The 15509-nt window shown below is 29.7% G+C and overlaps 1 protein-coding gene across 1 annotated transcript; it reads right to left on the reverse strand.

Moving 5' to 3' along the window:
- Positions 1 to 835: 835 nt before the first annotated feature.
- On the reverse strand, positions 836 to 14728 carry LOC115708793 (S-adenosylmethionine carrier 1, chloroplastic/mitochondrial-like). Its single transcript, XM_061106111.1, has 11 exons — positions 14653 to 14728; positions 13994 to 14076; positions 13763 to 13821; positions 12815 to 12937; positions 12639 to 12702; positions 2176 to 2271; positions 1924 to 2013; positions 1566 to 1617; positions 1374 to 1435; positions 1226 to 1306; positions 836 to 1057 (listed from the first exon to the last, which is right to left on the reverse strand). The coding sequence occupies exons 1-11, from the start codon at positions 14726 to 14728 to the stop codon at positions 914 to 916; spliced, it is 930 nt and encodes a 309-aa protein (XP_060962094.1). The 3' UTR covers positions 836 to 913.
- Between the last annotated feature and the right edge of the window lie 781 nt (positions 14729 to 15509).

A 15509-nucleotide genomic window follows, 5' to 3' on the forward strand; every position in this document is an offset into this window, starting at 1 on the left:
AAGAATAAAGATATATATATGTATATGTATATACTGATGAAAATGTATATATAATATAAATGGTATGAATATAAATATATATACACACGAATAGATCTGAAAACAAATATATATATATATATATAAACAGTGTATGTATGTATATAAATTTATATATATATATATGAAACTCAAATAAAATCAAGGCAGAGATAAAACCGCTCTGATACCAACTGTTAGACTATATATATAGTGTATGTAATATAGCATATACAAATGATATGAAATGTGGAAAATAAACTGTAATCATATCAATAATATATGCAATGAAAGGATCGATGTACCTCCAGCCATTGATCTTTGAGCTTCAATCCCTGCGATAGCTTCGGTATTGGAGTTCGGGCTTCCTCGCTCTCTCAACTCTCTTTAGATGGAATTTGCTGAATGAATTCAGAATGAGTGAGGAGCTCGGGGACCGAGACCCTATATTTATAGGTGAGATACTCCATCAGTATTTGCGCCACATTAATTGTCAGAATATTTTGACAATTAATTCAGGAAATCAAATCAGGTAATGAATATAGAAATCTGACCATATATAGAATATTACATAATTGATTTTGTTCAGATTCAATGAATATAAAATATTCATTTATCAGAAAATCAATTATTTATTTATTTCCTTAAATAGAAAATCATTTCCTTAATTAGAAAATAATTTCCATAAATAAAAATATTCTAATATCATGTTCTTTTTAATTCTTTTTATTTTTTTTTTCTTAGATACATAAAAGTGTTTTCTTAATCCCTTTTATTTGGTCTTTTTTTAATCCCTTTTATTTCACTTCTAACATTTTCAAGATTTCAGTTCCAAATCAAAAATAAATGAAAACTACTAATGTAAAGCTTACAGAACTTGATATAGAATTAGCAGCTAAAGTTTGGAATCTTGCTCCAAGAAAGAAGATTTCTTCATGTCAATGGGACGCCTTTTTGCCATCAATTGCTTTGTCCTTTCAAGAACACCGAAGAAAATCGAGCCTCCGATACCAATACAAAGCACTCTTAGGGCAGTACCCTATAGAGAAATATATACCCAAAGGGATATTGATAAAATTGTTTGAGAGAGAAAAAAAAATAACTAGTATTTGGTTGGTTAGAAGATTAATTATCTTTGACTGATCATTTAACTTAGTAATGACGAATTAGATAGAAATACAATGTGACACTAACGGGACATTCAAACCTTGAAAAAAATGTGACTGCCTTCTTCTCTCATTATACTCCCAACACAATCGCAGATTCCCTTATATTGTTTTGTTGACCCCTTCAAAAGTTCAAAAGGAAGATAAGGTTTATGTACAAATTATTCTCAAAGAAGTAATAATCTGTACCTGAACCATTACTCGGGTTTTTATAACATCAAGAGGAGTGGTTATAGCTCCAGTGATCGCACCTGCGAGATGAAAGGAAAATATTGAAATTTAAAAAGAGTGTTATGAAATATGAAAGAAGTTGGGTCTATCAGAGTGAGAATGGCAGCCGAAAATTAATTCTGCATTCAAGTTGTGTCTAGGGAATATTACCAGCAAATGCGCCAATCATGGCAGTTTCAAGATCGTTCAGCTCTCTTCGTGCCTGCATAAAATGTAAGTTGATCATTTTTATAGCAGATGCAAGGCATTTGGACATTACAGAATTACAAAACTAGAGGATTATCTTCCAAGAAAGATGGAAATGCACTGAAATAGCAATTAGGAAATATTCGCCAGCCACATATCTCTAGTCCAATTTTCCGCTGGAAAAAGAAAATATGCCCCAGGTAACATTGAAAAATCATTAATTATATATATAATTGCTTCATATGTATGAAGAGGGTGTTTTTTTTTTCCATGGATCTTTTAAGTACCTTCATCTAAAGTGATAATTACCGTTCCCACGTACCGCTATCTTATATCCTATCCGCAGTTGCTCATACATGCAGAATTGAATGGCGTCGAATGGCAAATCTCGCAATAAGAATGATCCGTAGCCCTAAAATATCACAAACACAATCAAGTCAAATGCACAGAATTCTTCATATATTTATGTGTTACAAGCATAAACTCCTAAAAGCTCATTACAAGAATTGCACGTGACACAATAAGTTAAGCTCAAAAGAATAATATATACTTGAAAATAAAGATGGATACTTACAGCATAAAGACCTTTAAATCCCTCTTTCGCTATAATTAGACGAACAGCATTTGGTGCTGAAGCAAACTGCCCAGTTTGCATCCTTTGCTTAACAACCTATAAAGAAAGAAACTAAACAGCCCATAAGACCAAAGAATGCAATATAAAAATATATAAACCCAAGAAGTGAAAACAAGTACTGTGGTGATAAAAGTGTTGGGTTTTATGCCCTAAATAAAACTCATTTCAATATAATCAGATTTGTTTATTAATATAGATCAGAAATAACATTTAATGTTGCATGGTTCACATGATTTATTTCATGATTATATGTACATAATGTATAAATTCATCTGAAACCCTTTTCACATACTTGATCCTGTTTATTGTGTCGTCAACACATTGGAAAGTAAACATGACTATGTGAATAAAGTTTCCTAGATTTATCAGACATAGGGTTTTACTGATATGATAATCTACAACAAGAGTTTACTTGTATTTGGAGAAATACTATGTTCTTTCCAGAACATTGGTTAAAGTAAAGCTTAGGTTGGATGCATGGAGTATGCATCGGAAGGGACCGATATTGAACTTTGACTTAGATTTATTAAACTTACCGTAATATCTATTCAAGTCAATATCGCCAAGTTGATCCTAGATCAAATGATCTTAATCCTGATATGATTAGGCTCAATCTTGAAAGGCTATTCGTGTTCTTTGATTTGTTAGTTAAGCCTACTTTTAGGTCAGGGTGATACGTACATTTTGGGAACACGGTAGTGCAATTGAGTGGGAGCGCTAGCATAAACATGGAATCTATAGCTTCTATCTGGCGAATAGTAAGCAAAGGATGATCTCCTTCGAGCTTGACCAAACGAACATAAATGGTGGAGTACTCATTTCACATTAGCTGAAATATCATTTATACGGGGTCAAGTGTTTTAAGGAATAAATACATTGTAGGGTGTAACGGTAATTTAATCCCTTTACAGTGTAGATCATTCATATAGAGGATCATTGATCACATTAGGATTATAACAATGGATAACTAATGATGTGTCTATATGGTGGAACATATAGAGCATTCTATATACTGAGAGTGCAATTCTAAGTTCTATGCGTGGATTCAACGAAGAATTAATAAGTTAGTGAATTTTAGTGCTAAATTCTTGATCTACTTATTGGAAGCTCGGTTATATAGACCCATGGTCCCCCCACTAGTTGAGATAATATTGCTTGTAAGACTCATGTAATTGGTTTTGATTAATCAATTATAATTCTCAAATTAGACTATGTCTATTTGTGAATTTTTCACTAAGTAAGGGCGAAATTGTAAAGAAAGAGTTAATAGGGGCATATTTGTTAATTATGATACTTTGTATGGTTCAATTAATAAATATGATAAATGACAATATTATTTAATAATTATTTATAGTTATTAAATAGTTAGAATTGGCATTTAAATGTTTGAATTAGGAAATTGGCATTTTTGAGAAAATCAGATACAAAAGGTGTTAAAATTGCAAAATTGCAAAGCCCAAGGCCCAATCCATTAAGTGTATGGTCGGCCACCTTTGTAGCTTTTTTAAATTGATTTTTTCATTATTTTAATGCCATATAATTCAAATCTAACCCTAGTGGAATGCTATAAATAGATAGTGAAGGCTTCAGAAAAATTACACTTTTCTTCTGACTTTTTCTATTCAGAAAAAACTGAGCCTTCTCTCTCCCTATCTTTAGCTGACCACTCTCTCTCTTCTTCCTTGATAATTTCGAAATCCTTAGTGTATGAGTAGTGCCCACACACATCAAGTGATACCTCAATCATAGTGAGGAAGATCGTGAAGAAAGATCATCAGCAAAGGAGATTCAAAGATCAAAGATTCGAGAGAAAGAGATCCGTGTTCGTATATTGATAATGCTCTGCTACGTAAAGGAATCAAGGGCTAGATATCCGAACGGAAGGAGTCATATTATTCCGCCGCACCCAATGTAAGGTTTCTTAAACTTTATATGTGTCTAATTTATCGTTTTAGAAAGTTCTTATTTAGGATGTTAATAAACATACTTGTGAGTAGATCTAAGATCCTGGTAAAATAATTTCCAACAACTGGCCTCAGAGCCATGGTAATTGATTTACTTACATGAAATTTGGACTTTAAAACGATTGTTTGTATGTTCTTTGGATGGTATCATGTTGTATTGAGTGTTATTTGATGATTGATTGATGATTGTGAAATTTTCGTGAAAAATAATTGTTATTTCGGTTCTGGAATTATTTTTATTGGATAGTATGGAAAAAATTAAGCAAGTTAGCCTTTTACAGAACTCAATTTGGATTTTATTTGAATTAGTTATGATTTTTTGAAGATTTGACAAAATCGGGGCTGTGCTGATAGTTTCCTGCGATCGCAGAACTGTCCGTACAGTTTCGGATTTTTTCCTTTTTCTTCAATTTTTCATACTTTTTCATGGAATTAACTTCCAATTTTTTGTATGGTTTTGTATATATACTATTACTATTCCTAATTCAATTCTAATTATCATTTTGAATTAATTTAATTTTTTTTAATTTAATTCAAGATATTAGTGTAATTTGAATTTGAATAGAATTAGTATTTATCTTTTTGCTTAAAAATCTATCTTATTTTTAAATTTGATTATATTTTTTTTAAATTTAAGGTCAGATATTTTAAGATATTTATAATATCTTTTAAGATATTTATAATATCTTTTAAGATATTTAAAAATATCTTATCTTTTAAAGATATTTATAATATCTTTTAAGATATTTTAAAAATATCTTATCTTTTAAGATTTTGTAATTAAATCTTTTTAGATATTTTGACCATATTTAAATTTAAAAAAAGATATTTATAATCATGTAATTTTAAATAGATATAAGATATTTTGCTAATTTTTTAAATTTTGTTATTTTATTTATTTAAATTACATTTAAAAATTTGAAAAAGATATTTATTTATCTTTTCTAATTTTTATTTAATTTTTATTTATAAAATAACATTTAAAATTTAAAAGTAGTTAGCAAATTTTTGAAATGATATTTAGGTTGGTTGAAACCTAATTTTTCAAAAATTGTAGGTTTAATTTTAAATTTTTTTTAATTTCGAATTTTTTTTTAAATTTTTTTTAAAAATTTTCGAAATTTTTTATTTTTTTTATTTAATTAATTATTTTCGAAATTAAATATTTATTAAATAAATCCTACATCCAACTATCCAGCTAACCCTGTTGCAGGAGTATGTGTTTTAGCTTGTGTGTAAGTTTTTAAAACCTATTATTACTTGATTGCAAATAGCCATGGTTACTTTTTGCCAGATCTAATGATCTGATGGCTCCCTTGGTCAAGATAATAATTTGTAACAGGTATATTTACAATCTTCTTTCATCTGTGTATGACCTAGCAACATGATAGGACCCATCCAAAGTGTGCCTGTGTGAGCCTATGTGTTTAATTTTATTATAGATGCATATAGGTTAATGTTGCTAAATAAAATGTCATAGTCATTGATAGATTTTATTTAGGCCCATTTAGTTTTGGGTTTATTCAATTAATAACAGTTGTTCTTATTAAGGTTAAATTCCTCTCTTTTGGGCCTTGTGTGAGAGTTGGGAGCCATAGAAGTGGGTACGACATACTGAACCCAGCACCCCCTCACACAAACCACCCCAATTGTGAAGGCCCATTTGCCTGATTTGAATGACTGTACTAGGTTAATTAAACTAGTTTAACCTAATAAAATTGATTAGCAACATAATTAATTTCATTTATTTTGAAATTAATTTAAGAAAAATATAGTTTAAGGAATTTTTTATTCTAAGCTAAACTATATGTATTTTCTTGTATTTAATTAAATATAGAATTATAACCATCTAGATTCTTTCTGGAACTTAATTTAAATTTTTCATTAAATATTCCTATTTAAGTTGATATTTAGTTATCTTCAACTAACCAACTTAAATCAATATCTTTTGAATTCAAAATTTCAAAATTAAGTTGAGGAATTTTAGGCATTGGTTATTAAGATTCTTTAGATATTTTTTTTAAGTTAATATCTTTTCAAATATTAACTTAAAATGGAATATTTTCAAATTAAGTGGTTACAACTTAATTTTTGATATTTAATTAAATTTAAATTTGAAAATATTTAAGTTCTAGATTTTTCTAGTACAACTTAAATTAGATATTTTTTCAAATTTTGTGGAAAAGATACTTAGTCAAATAAGATATTTTCTAGATAGTTATTTATAGACTACTTATTATTTCTAATATTAAATAGGAAAATATTAAGAATTGTGAAATTAATTATTTATTAATTAATTTTGGTACAATTTATTTTAAATATATTTTTTCCTAGTATTAAACTAGAGATTAATAATTAAGCCTTCTCTACACTTAATTATTTATTTCTTGAATTTAATACATTTAATTAATTTGAAATTAAATATCTAAGTTGATTTTTATCATCATACTTAAATATTTCTTTTTCATGACATTTAATTAAATAGAAAATTATTTTTAGTTGAAATTTATTTTTTTTCAACTAAATTTAAATAATTTTCAAAATATATTTTTTCTTTATTTTATTAATCAATTTTCGAAATTGTATTTCTTAAATGCTAGAATTTCGAATTTTATCTTGAAAAATAGATTAAGTTGTAAATTAATTATTTTAATTAATTCTTGGATCAACTTAAATCAATGATTTTTTCATTTATTGATTAATTTAAAATAAATTGAATTAAAGTATATTATTAGAAATAGAATTAATTAGTCAAAGGAAAATCTAGATAGGTGATATTTTTGCTTGAAGTATTTTTCTAGTGTATTTAATTAAATAGAAAATTAATATTTAAGTTGATTTTCATCATCATACTTAAATATTTGTAATTTTTCTTATATATTTAATTAAATAGGAAAATTATATTTTTTGTTGTAAATTAATTTTATTAATTAATTTTGGGCCAACATTAAATTAGAATAATTTTTCCAGGATTTATTTTTTATTTTAATATGCATTTTTCGAAAATTGTATTCTTATATACTTTAATTTTTCGAAATGCAATATATATTTATAGAAAATTAAATTTGAGTTGTAAATTAATTTAAATTAATTTTGTAACAACTTAAATATTTTTTTCTAAATATTTATTGGAAATTATTACTAAGATGGAAATAATTCATGTTATTTTCATATCCATCTAAGTAAAATTTATAAATATTAAATTAAAATTTATATTTAGAATTTTTCATTCTAAATTGGAAATTTTAAATAAATAAATATATATTTAAAATAAATAGAATAAATAAAGAGAATAAAAGAAAATACAACTCTTTTTAAATAATGAGCTTTATTATCAAGAGACATTCGATCTCCATTGTGGGTTTTACACCGCGTTTGTTTTAGTGAGTAATCCTCCCTAATGGAGGAACGTTCATTAGCAATTTCGCACCGTTTAACCTCGCATGATAAGTAGTTTGTAAGTGTTTTGTATGGTATGGATCACCCTAATGGTGGCGACCATACTTGACTTGCAAATTATGAAACAATGGTGGAAGCTCATAAGATAGAATTGCCTTGACTCTCGCCTAAACGGGACAACGCCGAATTCCAATCTTGATCGAATAAAAGGTTGCTAGAATGTTTAACATTTTAGACGAAGTGACAACTCTATTCAATGAATGGTAGCTTTGACTCTCGCCTAAACGGGACAACGATATCGGTTGTTGAAAACCTTGGAAATTATTTAGGATTGTAAGTTTTAGTATTTTCACTTGTCATTCCTACTTACTATATGTTTATAATTTCTGAATTGTGTATGAATTTATATTGAACCATGTTATTTTCTGTTATTAAGTTGTAGTTTAATTTCGAATCTTCATTGTTGGTCTAACTTGGCTTGTTTATCTAATGAGATAAATCCCTAGTGGATTTTCACCATTAGACATACATAATAGTGTTAGATCTCGAAAGATAAATATTGTATATGCGACATCTAAATTTGTTCATCAATTGATGACACCTTAGACTAGTATTTTTACAATATGAAACAAGAAGATTACATGAATAAGATTACTTTGTCTTTCGCTAATCGAAGCATCGTTGGATTCTTATTTATAAACGAAATTATCCTAATTCCTCTTAGCTTATTCATTTCGAATTAGCTCCATAATATATCATTGGATGAATGGTCTATAAATCATTTCATGTCATTATATTTTCTCTTAAGAAATTAAATGACGCATATGATTATAATCCCGAAATTCTATTCCCAATTGATAAAAATCCTCAATCTTAGAAATCTCCTACTTGTATGGGCAAATCTGACTTAGAGTTTGTATTAGTAGTGGTGGTCCAAGAAAGAATTACTCATTAAATTTGGTTGAATTTAAGTCTTTGACTTTAATTTTAGATTCCAAATAGAAATTTTCTTAAATTTCTAATTCCGTAATACAATACGGTTACACTTTCTCAAGTGTTTAATATCCATCTTTTATTAATGGATTAAAAGCTGTATGGAATGTGAGTTAGGTGATTCTGTGACCGGGATCCACTTGAAGTATTCTAAGAACTCTTTGATGTAACTAAACCTATGTCATCATAGACAACACCACATTTTCTTAATCTATGGCATTTGTATCTTGTTCATAGTGGATTTGACAAGATCAATCTCTCGCAAAGAGTTAATATGCCTATATCCACCGAAAGTAGTTCATCTCATTCGCATGAATGTACATTCGAGGGTGGATATGAAGTTTTTCGTTGTATTCTTAAAACGATAACTCTAGATTATACCTTATGCAAAGAAATTTGAAATGTTTGAAAAATTTCATTAATTTCTAGCAATGGTTAAACACCATTAAGGTAAGTGGTTAAAGATCTTGCGAACTGATAGGGGTGGAGAAATAGTTAGTAGATATGCAGTTCAAAGATCATTAAATTGATTTTTGAATTATATCCAAACTTACCTCCCCAGAAATTTCGAGTTGCATGTTGATGATTAGTTACTAGTCGTTGCCTAAATCCTTCTATGGTAATACAATTTCAGAATGATGTAATGGTTTTATACTTAATGTAAATCATTACTAGATTCATGGATGACCTAATCAAAATCTTAAGAAAAGCTAGAACTGTTAACCATGGTTTCTTAGCTATTCTAAGTGATTAGGGGTGGACCATCCCATTGTCAATAGATAAGAAAGTGTTTGTTCAAACAAATACTACTTTTCTAAGAAAATGACTAAGTCCGGAAAAACAAGTAGCAAATAAAGGAGATACTTAATTCTTGATTCCAAAAGTGTTCTATCATCTTATATGACATATGATGATCCCACTGCCTCTGTTGTCTTGTCACAACCGAAGAGATCAATACCATTTAGTTTTCTTCGACATAATTCACGGTACCTTGTCGTAGTGGGAGAGTTTCTAGGAACTCATCTTCTTATGACTTGGGAGACACTAGTGATTAAAATCCATTGTGAGTTTAAACAATTAATGGATTGTCAAGATAAGAAACTAAGAAGAAAAGCCAATAGAACTATGGTTTAATCCATTCACATGGAATAACCTGAAGTTTTCTATTACAAGGACATAAAAGGAAATTTTCGTTTATAAGTCCATTCAATGGACTTAACAAAACTTCCTGTTCCTAGTATTATAGGTTTGAGTTTATCTAAACCTATGGCTTGTGGTATACCTGGTAATTACTTACTCTAATGCAAGCAACTTACTTTAGTAAGATGCTGAAGCATTTTCTTTCTAATGGCAATCTATAGAAGCTTCACAACTTCTTAGGTATAGATTTTATTTATCTAAGGAAAAGTCTCAACTATTCCAGAAAAGATAAAGCCATGGAAAAATTTCTTATATCAACAGTGAGAGGTCTTAGATATGCTTTTGTATGCCTTAGACCAGACACCTGCTGTTGAGTGGGAGTAATGAGTAGGTATCAGATTAATCCAGGAGAAGAACATTGGAAGACAATCAAGTAAATCCTAAGATAAAGAAGAGGAACTATATGTTAGTCTATAAGAGTGTGTTTTAAAACTCTTAGACTACACCATATCAGATTTCGAAATTTGCCTATGTGCTAGTAAATCTTTCTGATAAGATGGTGGTTACTCTGGGGGTGGAATAGTGATTTTGGAGAAGTGTAAAAACCTATCTGAAGTCTCTAGGTCTACCAGAAAGGGACTGAATGTTAAAGCTGCAGGAAAGTTACTTATTCAGTCTAAGGAAAGTTCTATACATCTTTGGCACCATTCCAAATTGCCTTAAACTACTAGTGTTAATTTCCTGATTAACCAAAAGTAGTTGCCAAAGGTATAGAATCCAGTATCCCAAGAGAGTAAACATATAGAGAGGAATTTCACATTATCAATGATTTTGTGATTAAAGGAAGAGTAATGGTGGAGAAAAGGTTGTGGTTAATTCAACCTTTCAGATCCTATTACGAGGAGTTTACTACTACTACACTTGATTTGCATATCAAGGTGTTGAGATTATTTGAAACGCACTTTTTGTTTTATATTAGTGCAAGTGGGAGTTTGTTGGGTTTTATGCCCTAAATAAAACTCATTTCAATATAATCAGATTTGTTTATTAATATAGATCAGAAATAACATTTAATGTTGCATGGTTCACATGATTTATTTCATGATTATATGTACATAATGTATAAATTCATCTGAAACCCTTTTCACATACTTGATCCTGTTTATTGTGTCGTCAACACATTGGAAAGTAAACATGACTATGTGAATAAAGTTTCCTAGATTTATCAGACATAGGGTTTTACTGATATGATAATCTACAACAAGAGTTTACTTGTATTTGGAGAAATACTATGTTCTTTCCAGAACATTGGTTAAAGTAAAGCTCAGGTTGGATGCATGGAGTATGCATCGGAAGGGACCGATATTGAACTTTGACTTAGATTTATTAAACTTACCGTAATATCTATTCAAGTCAATATCGCCAAGTTGATCCTAGATCAAATGATCTTAATCCTGATATGATTAGGCTCAATCTTGAAAGGCTATTCGTGTTCTTTGATTTGTTAGTTAAGCCTACTTTTAGGTCAGGGTGATACGTACATTTTGGGAACACGGTAGTGCAATTGAGTGGGAGCGCTAGCATAAACATGGAATCTATAGCTTCTATCTCGCGAATAGTAAGCAAAGGATGATCTCCTTCGAGCTTGACCAAACGAACATAAATGGTGGAGTACTCATTTCACATTAGCTGAAATATCATTTATACGGGGTCAAGTGTTTTAAGGAATAAATACATTGTAGGGTGTAACGGTAATTTAATCCCTTTACAGTGTAGATCATTCATATAGAGGATCATTGATCACATTAGGATTATAACAATGGATAACTAATGATGTGTCTATATGGTGGAACATATAGAGCATTCTATATACTGAGAGTGCAATTCTAAGTTCTATGCGTGGATTCAACGAAGAATTAATAAGTTAGTGAATTTTAGTGCTAAATTCTTGATCTACTTATTGGAAGCTCGGTTATATAGACCCATGGTCCCCCCACTAGTTGAGATAATATTGCTTGTAAGACTCATGTAATTGGTTTTGATTAATCAATTATAATTCTCAAATTAGACTATGTCTATTTGTGAATTTTTCACTAAGTAAGGGCGAAATTGTAAAGAAAGAGTTAATAGGGGCATATTTGTTAATTATGATACTTTGTATGGTTCAATTAATAAATATGATAAATGACAATATTATTTAATAATTATTTATAGTTATTAAATAGTTAGAATTGGCATTTAAATGTTTGAATTAGGAAATTGGCATTTTTGAGAAAATCAGATACAAAAGGTGTTAAAATTGCAAAATTGCAAAGCCCAAGGCCCAATCCATTAAGTGTATGGTCGGCCACCTTTGTAGCTTTTTTAAATTGATTTTTTCATTATTTTAATGCCATATAATTCAAATCTAACCCTAGTGGAATGCTATAAATAGATAGTGAAGGCTTCAGAAAAATTACACTTTTCTTCTGACTTTTTCTATTCAGAAAAAACTGAGCCTTCTCTCTCCCTATCTTTAGCTGACCACTCTCTCTCTTCTTCCTTGATAATTTCGAAATCCTTAGTGTATGAGTAGTGCCCACACACATCAAGTGATACCTCAATCATAGTGAGGAAGATCGTGAAGAAAGATCATCAGCGAAGGAGATTCAGCATCAAAGATTCAGAGAAAGAGATCCAGGTTCAGATATTGATAATGCTCTGCTACAGAAAGGAATCAAGGGCTAGATATCTGAACGGAAGGAGTCATATTATTCCGCTGCACCCAATGTAAGGTTTCTTAAACTTTATATGTGTCTAATTTATCGTTTTAGAAAGTTCTTATTTAGGATGTTAATAAACATACTTGTGAGTAGATCTAAGATCCTGGTAAAATAAATTCCAACAAAAAGAAACATAATAAATTACCTTTGTAGGCACACGGATGAGAGAAGAAGCAGCACCCCCAATAATACCTGCAGTCTGCATGGAGCTGGAGATATTAAAATGAAATTTATGTTCTAGTGATCAGTGCATACTGAGATGCAACATTGACCAATTTTTTTAATTGATGGATGTGTATTAAGGGGAAAACAAAGATGCACCAAATAGTGTCTAAACTTTTATGAAAACATACCAGATGTGCTAAAGCACTAAACTTCTCAGGCAATGAAGTTAATAGTGTCTGCTTTGGAGGCTCGTACACACCTACACGTACAGCATAAGCCCTGTGAAGAAAATAATGTCCATTAACCACAAGCCACCAAAGAAGAATAAATTGTCATTATGAATTGTGAAAGAATTAGACAACTCGAAAGAAAGTATTAAGAAATTGTATATCAATAATGATACACATTGTCATATCTTATCCACACTCTTTGTTATTCTCAACATCTTCAAAGATGACCCTTTACATCAAAAGTTATTAAATCAAAACAATGTGCCGGAATACTTCATAGCACACTGAATTCCTTTTATAACTAACACAAAAGATATAGGGAAATTTTGTTTAGAAACAAATTATTCATTGATTGTCACTCTTATGCCCAATATCCAAGAAGTTAGAGTTCTTTATTTGGTTTATATTTCTATACCATTTCTTCAAGTTACTTAAAAATTAGGTTCGGCTTAAAAATCGCATGTAGAATGATAGAAAAAATAGAAACAATACATTCAGACTCATGAAACCAGAAAATGCATAATCTTAGACAGTGTACCCACGGTAAAGAACCAATAAGATTTCCGTTCAATACTGTGTTTTTTACTTTTTTACTGTGTTTTTTTATAAGTTTCATACTGCAGTATACTATGTTAAGTTTTCACTGATGTTTTACTGGTGTTTTTTAATTGTTCTACTGTTGTTTTGAGTTGTTTTGTTTTGTGTTTTACTGGTGTTTTTTAATTGTTCTACTGTTGTTTTGAGTTGTTTTGTTTTGTGTTTTACTGGTGTTTTATAAAAACACAGTATTTTTAAAAACTTTTTCGTGTGACAGTATTTTTGTAAAAATTAACTCAAATTCCAATATTTTTGTAAATTTCCCTAGTAATATTACCCTGAGAAACCACCACCTCCCAAATATATTAAGATGAGAAATCTCACTCTCACAAGAAGCTTAATATTCCACATATTACCCCCCTTTTTTTGGTTTGAAACTACTAGGCTCCTTCCTAACCCTACAATATATGGGGACCCTTTCATGTATTACTTTCTACTCAAAAGATTTTCAGAATGTCTCCTTAAAGATGGTTGGATGGTAGGAAAATATTAGGCACACTGAACATACCTCCAATCGAGTTTTTATCGTATCAATTGGATATAACACTGCTTCCGCAATGACACCAGCAGCAGCTCCTGCTATACTACCCTCTAAAAACACATAACAAAGAGAAACATACCAATCTTTAGTCATTCATTCAAACTTAAATGAATGAGTTGAAGTAGATACAGGACTCAAAAAGCATCCCACAACACAACAACATGGTTCTTCTACAAGCCGTACTTTAAAGCAAAAGTTTATAGTTGAGTATAGGATTGGAAACGATAACCACTTTCTCATAACTATATGACAATGCTCAACATAAATAACAAGTGCAGTAATCAGTACATTAAGGATTCTTTTGGTACACTATAGTATGGTATTGTATATACTAAATTGTGTTTTATATCGTTTTTTTGTATAACACTATTTGAAAATTTGATTTATACCAAAATATTATAGTGTATCATATACAAGTCAATACCAAACATGGTACAGAGACGAGACAAGTAGACAAGTTTTAGTCAAATTTCCAGGAGAAAATTAGATTAAATATGTGGAATTCTAAACTAGATCATGTTATTTTTACACAGATAACAAACTATGTCAAATATTGCATTGCTGAAAATCAAGATTATCAACATATTATGGAAGACTCAACATTTTACTTCATAGTGATTTCATACCGTATAGAGCACGGAGAAAATCAAAGGGTTTGTCTTCTTCTGCAGTAATTGATGCAAAGAACTTCCTAGAAGCCATTTCAATCCGTTTTACATTACAGGTAAAGGTGCCCCAAAATAAAATATGGAGCATTAATCATTAACACAAGCAATGTTGACATTAATCATTGTCATCTAGCTAAAAATGGATTAATATAATACGACATAACTTCTGATTCATCAAAAAAAAAAAAAAAACGTTTTTTGATTCGAGTGTTAAGATCAAGTACTTCTCGAGATGATCGCTAAAACAAAGTAAGGAACTAAGAAAAAGCGGAAAAATTGAAGACGAAGAATTTGATAGTAAAAGAGAGAGAAAGAGGAAATACGTGATGAATTTTGGTGTGATAATTTGGATTGCATTGCCTTTGGAGAGAGGATTAGTGCTCTGTAAATGAAGAGGGAAGAAGAGAAAGAGGAAGTAGTGAGTGAATGGGATATTAAGCTAAATAACCTTTATTCAAAACTATTTTTGCCCAATAACCTTCTTATAAAATTATTTTTATTAACTAAAAAGGTAAACGACTAATATAGCCACTTAAATACAACCTAAACACCTACCCTAATCTACACCTTGAAGACCATATTTGTTCTCCTCTTCTTTATTTCTTCTTCTCTTCTTCTTTTTTTCATCTCAACCAACCTCAATAATAAACTTAACTATTATTTTTTCTTCTCTTCATCTCACTATTTCTTCTTAAGATTTTTTTACATAAACCTATCTCCACCTACTCTCCTTAAATCTATTATCTACTCCCTTAAAATCCCTAATAATAAAACCTTAATTTGTAATCAATACAATCTCCATAGATAAAACTAAA

Source organism: Cannabis sativa, chromosome X (genome assembly GCF_029168945.1).
Source record: "Cannabis sativa cultivar Pink pepper isolate KNU-18-1 chromosome X, ASM2916894v1, whole genome shotgun sequence".
Classification (NCBI taxonomy): domain Eukaryota; kingdom Viridiplantae; phylum Streptophyta; class Magnoliopsida; order Rosales; family Cannabaceae; genus Cannabis; species Cannabis sativa.

What these genes read in the sequence shown, in the direction of transcription:
- LOC115708793 (XM_061106111.1), bottom strand. Translation starts at nt 14,728, where the DNA reads ATGGCTTCTAGGAAGTTCTTTGCATCAATTACTGCAGAAGAAGACAAA. An exon ending in GGAGGTGGTGGTTTCTCAGG is followed by an intron (nt 12,938 to 13,762) that starts GTAATATTACTA and finishes TTTTCTTCACAG; the next exon opens with GGCTTATGCTGTACGTGTAG. An exon ending in GATTTAAAGGTCTTTATGCT is followed by an intron (nt 2,014 to 2,175) that starts GTAAGTATCCAT and finishes GTGATATTTTAG; the next exon opens with GGCTACGGATCATTCTTATT.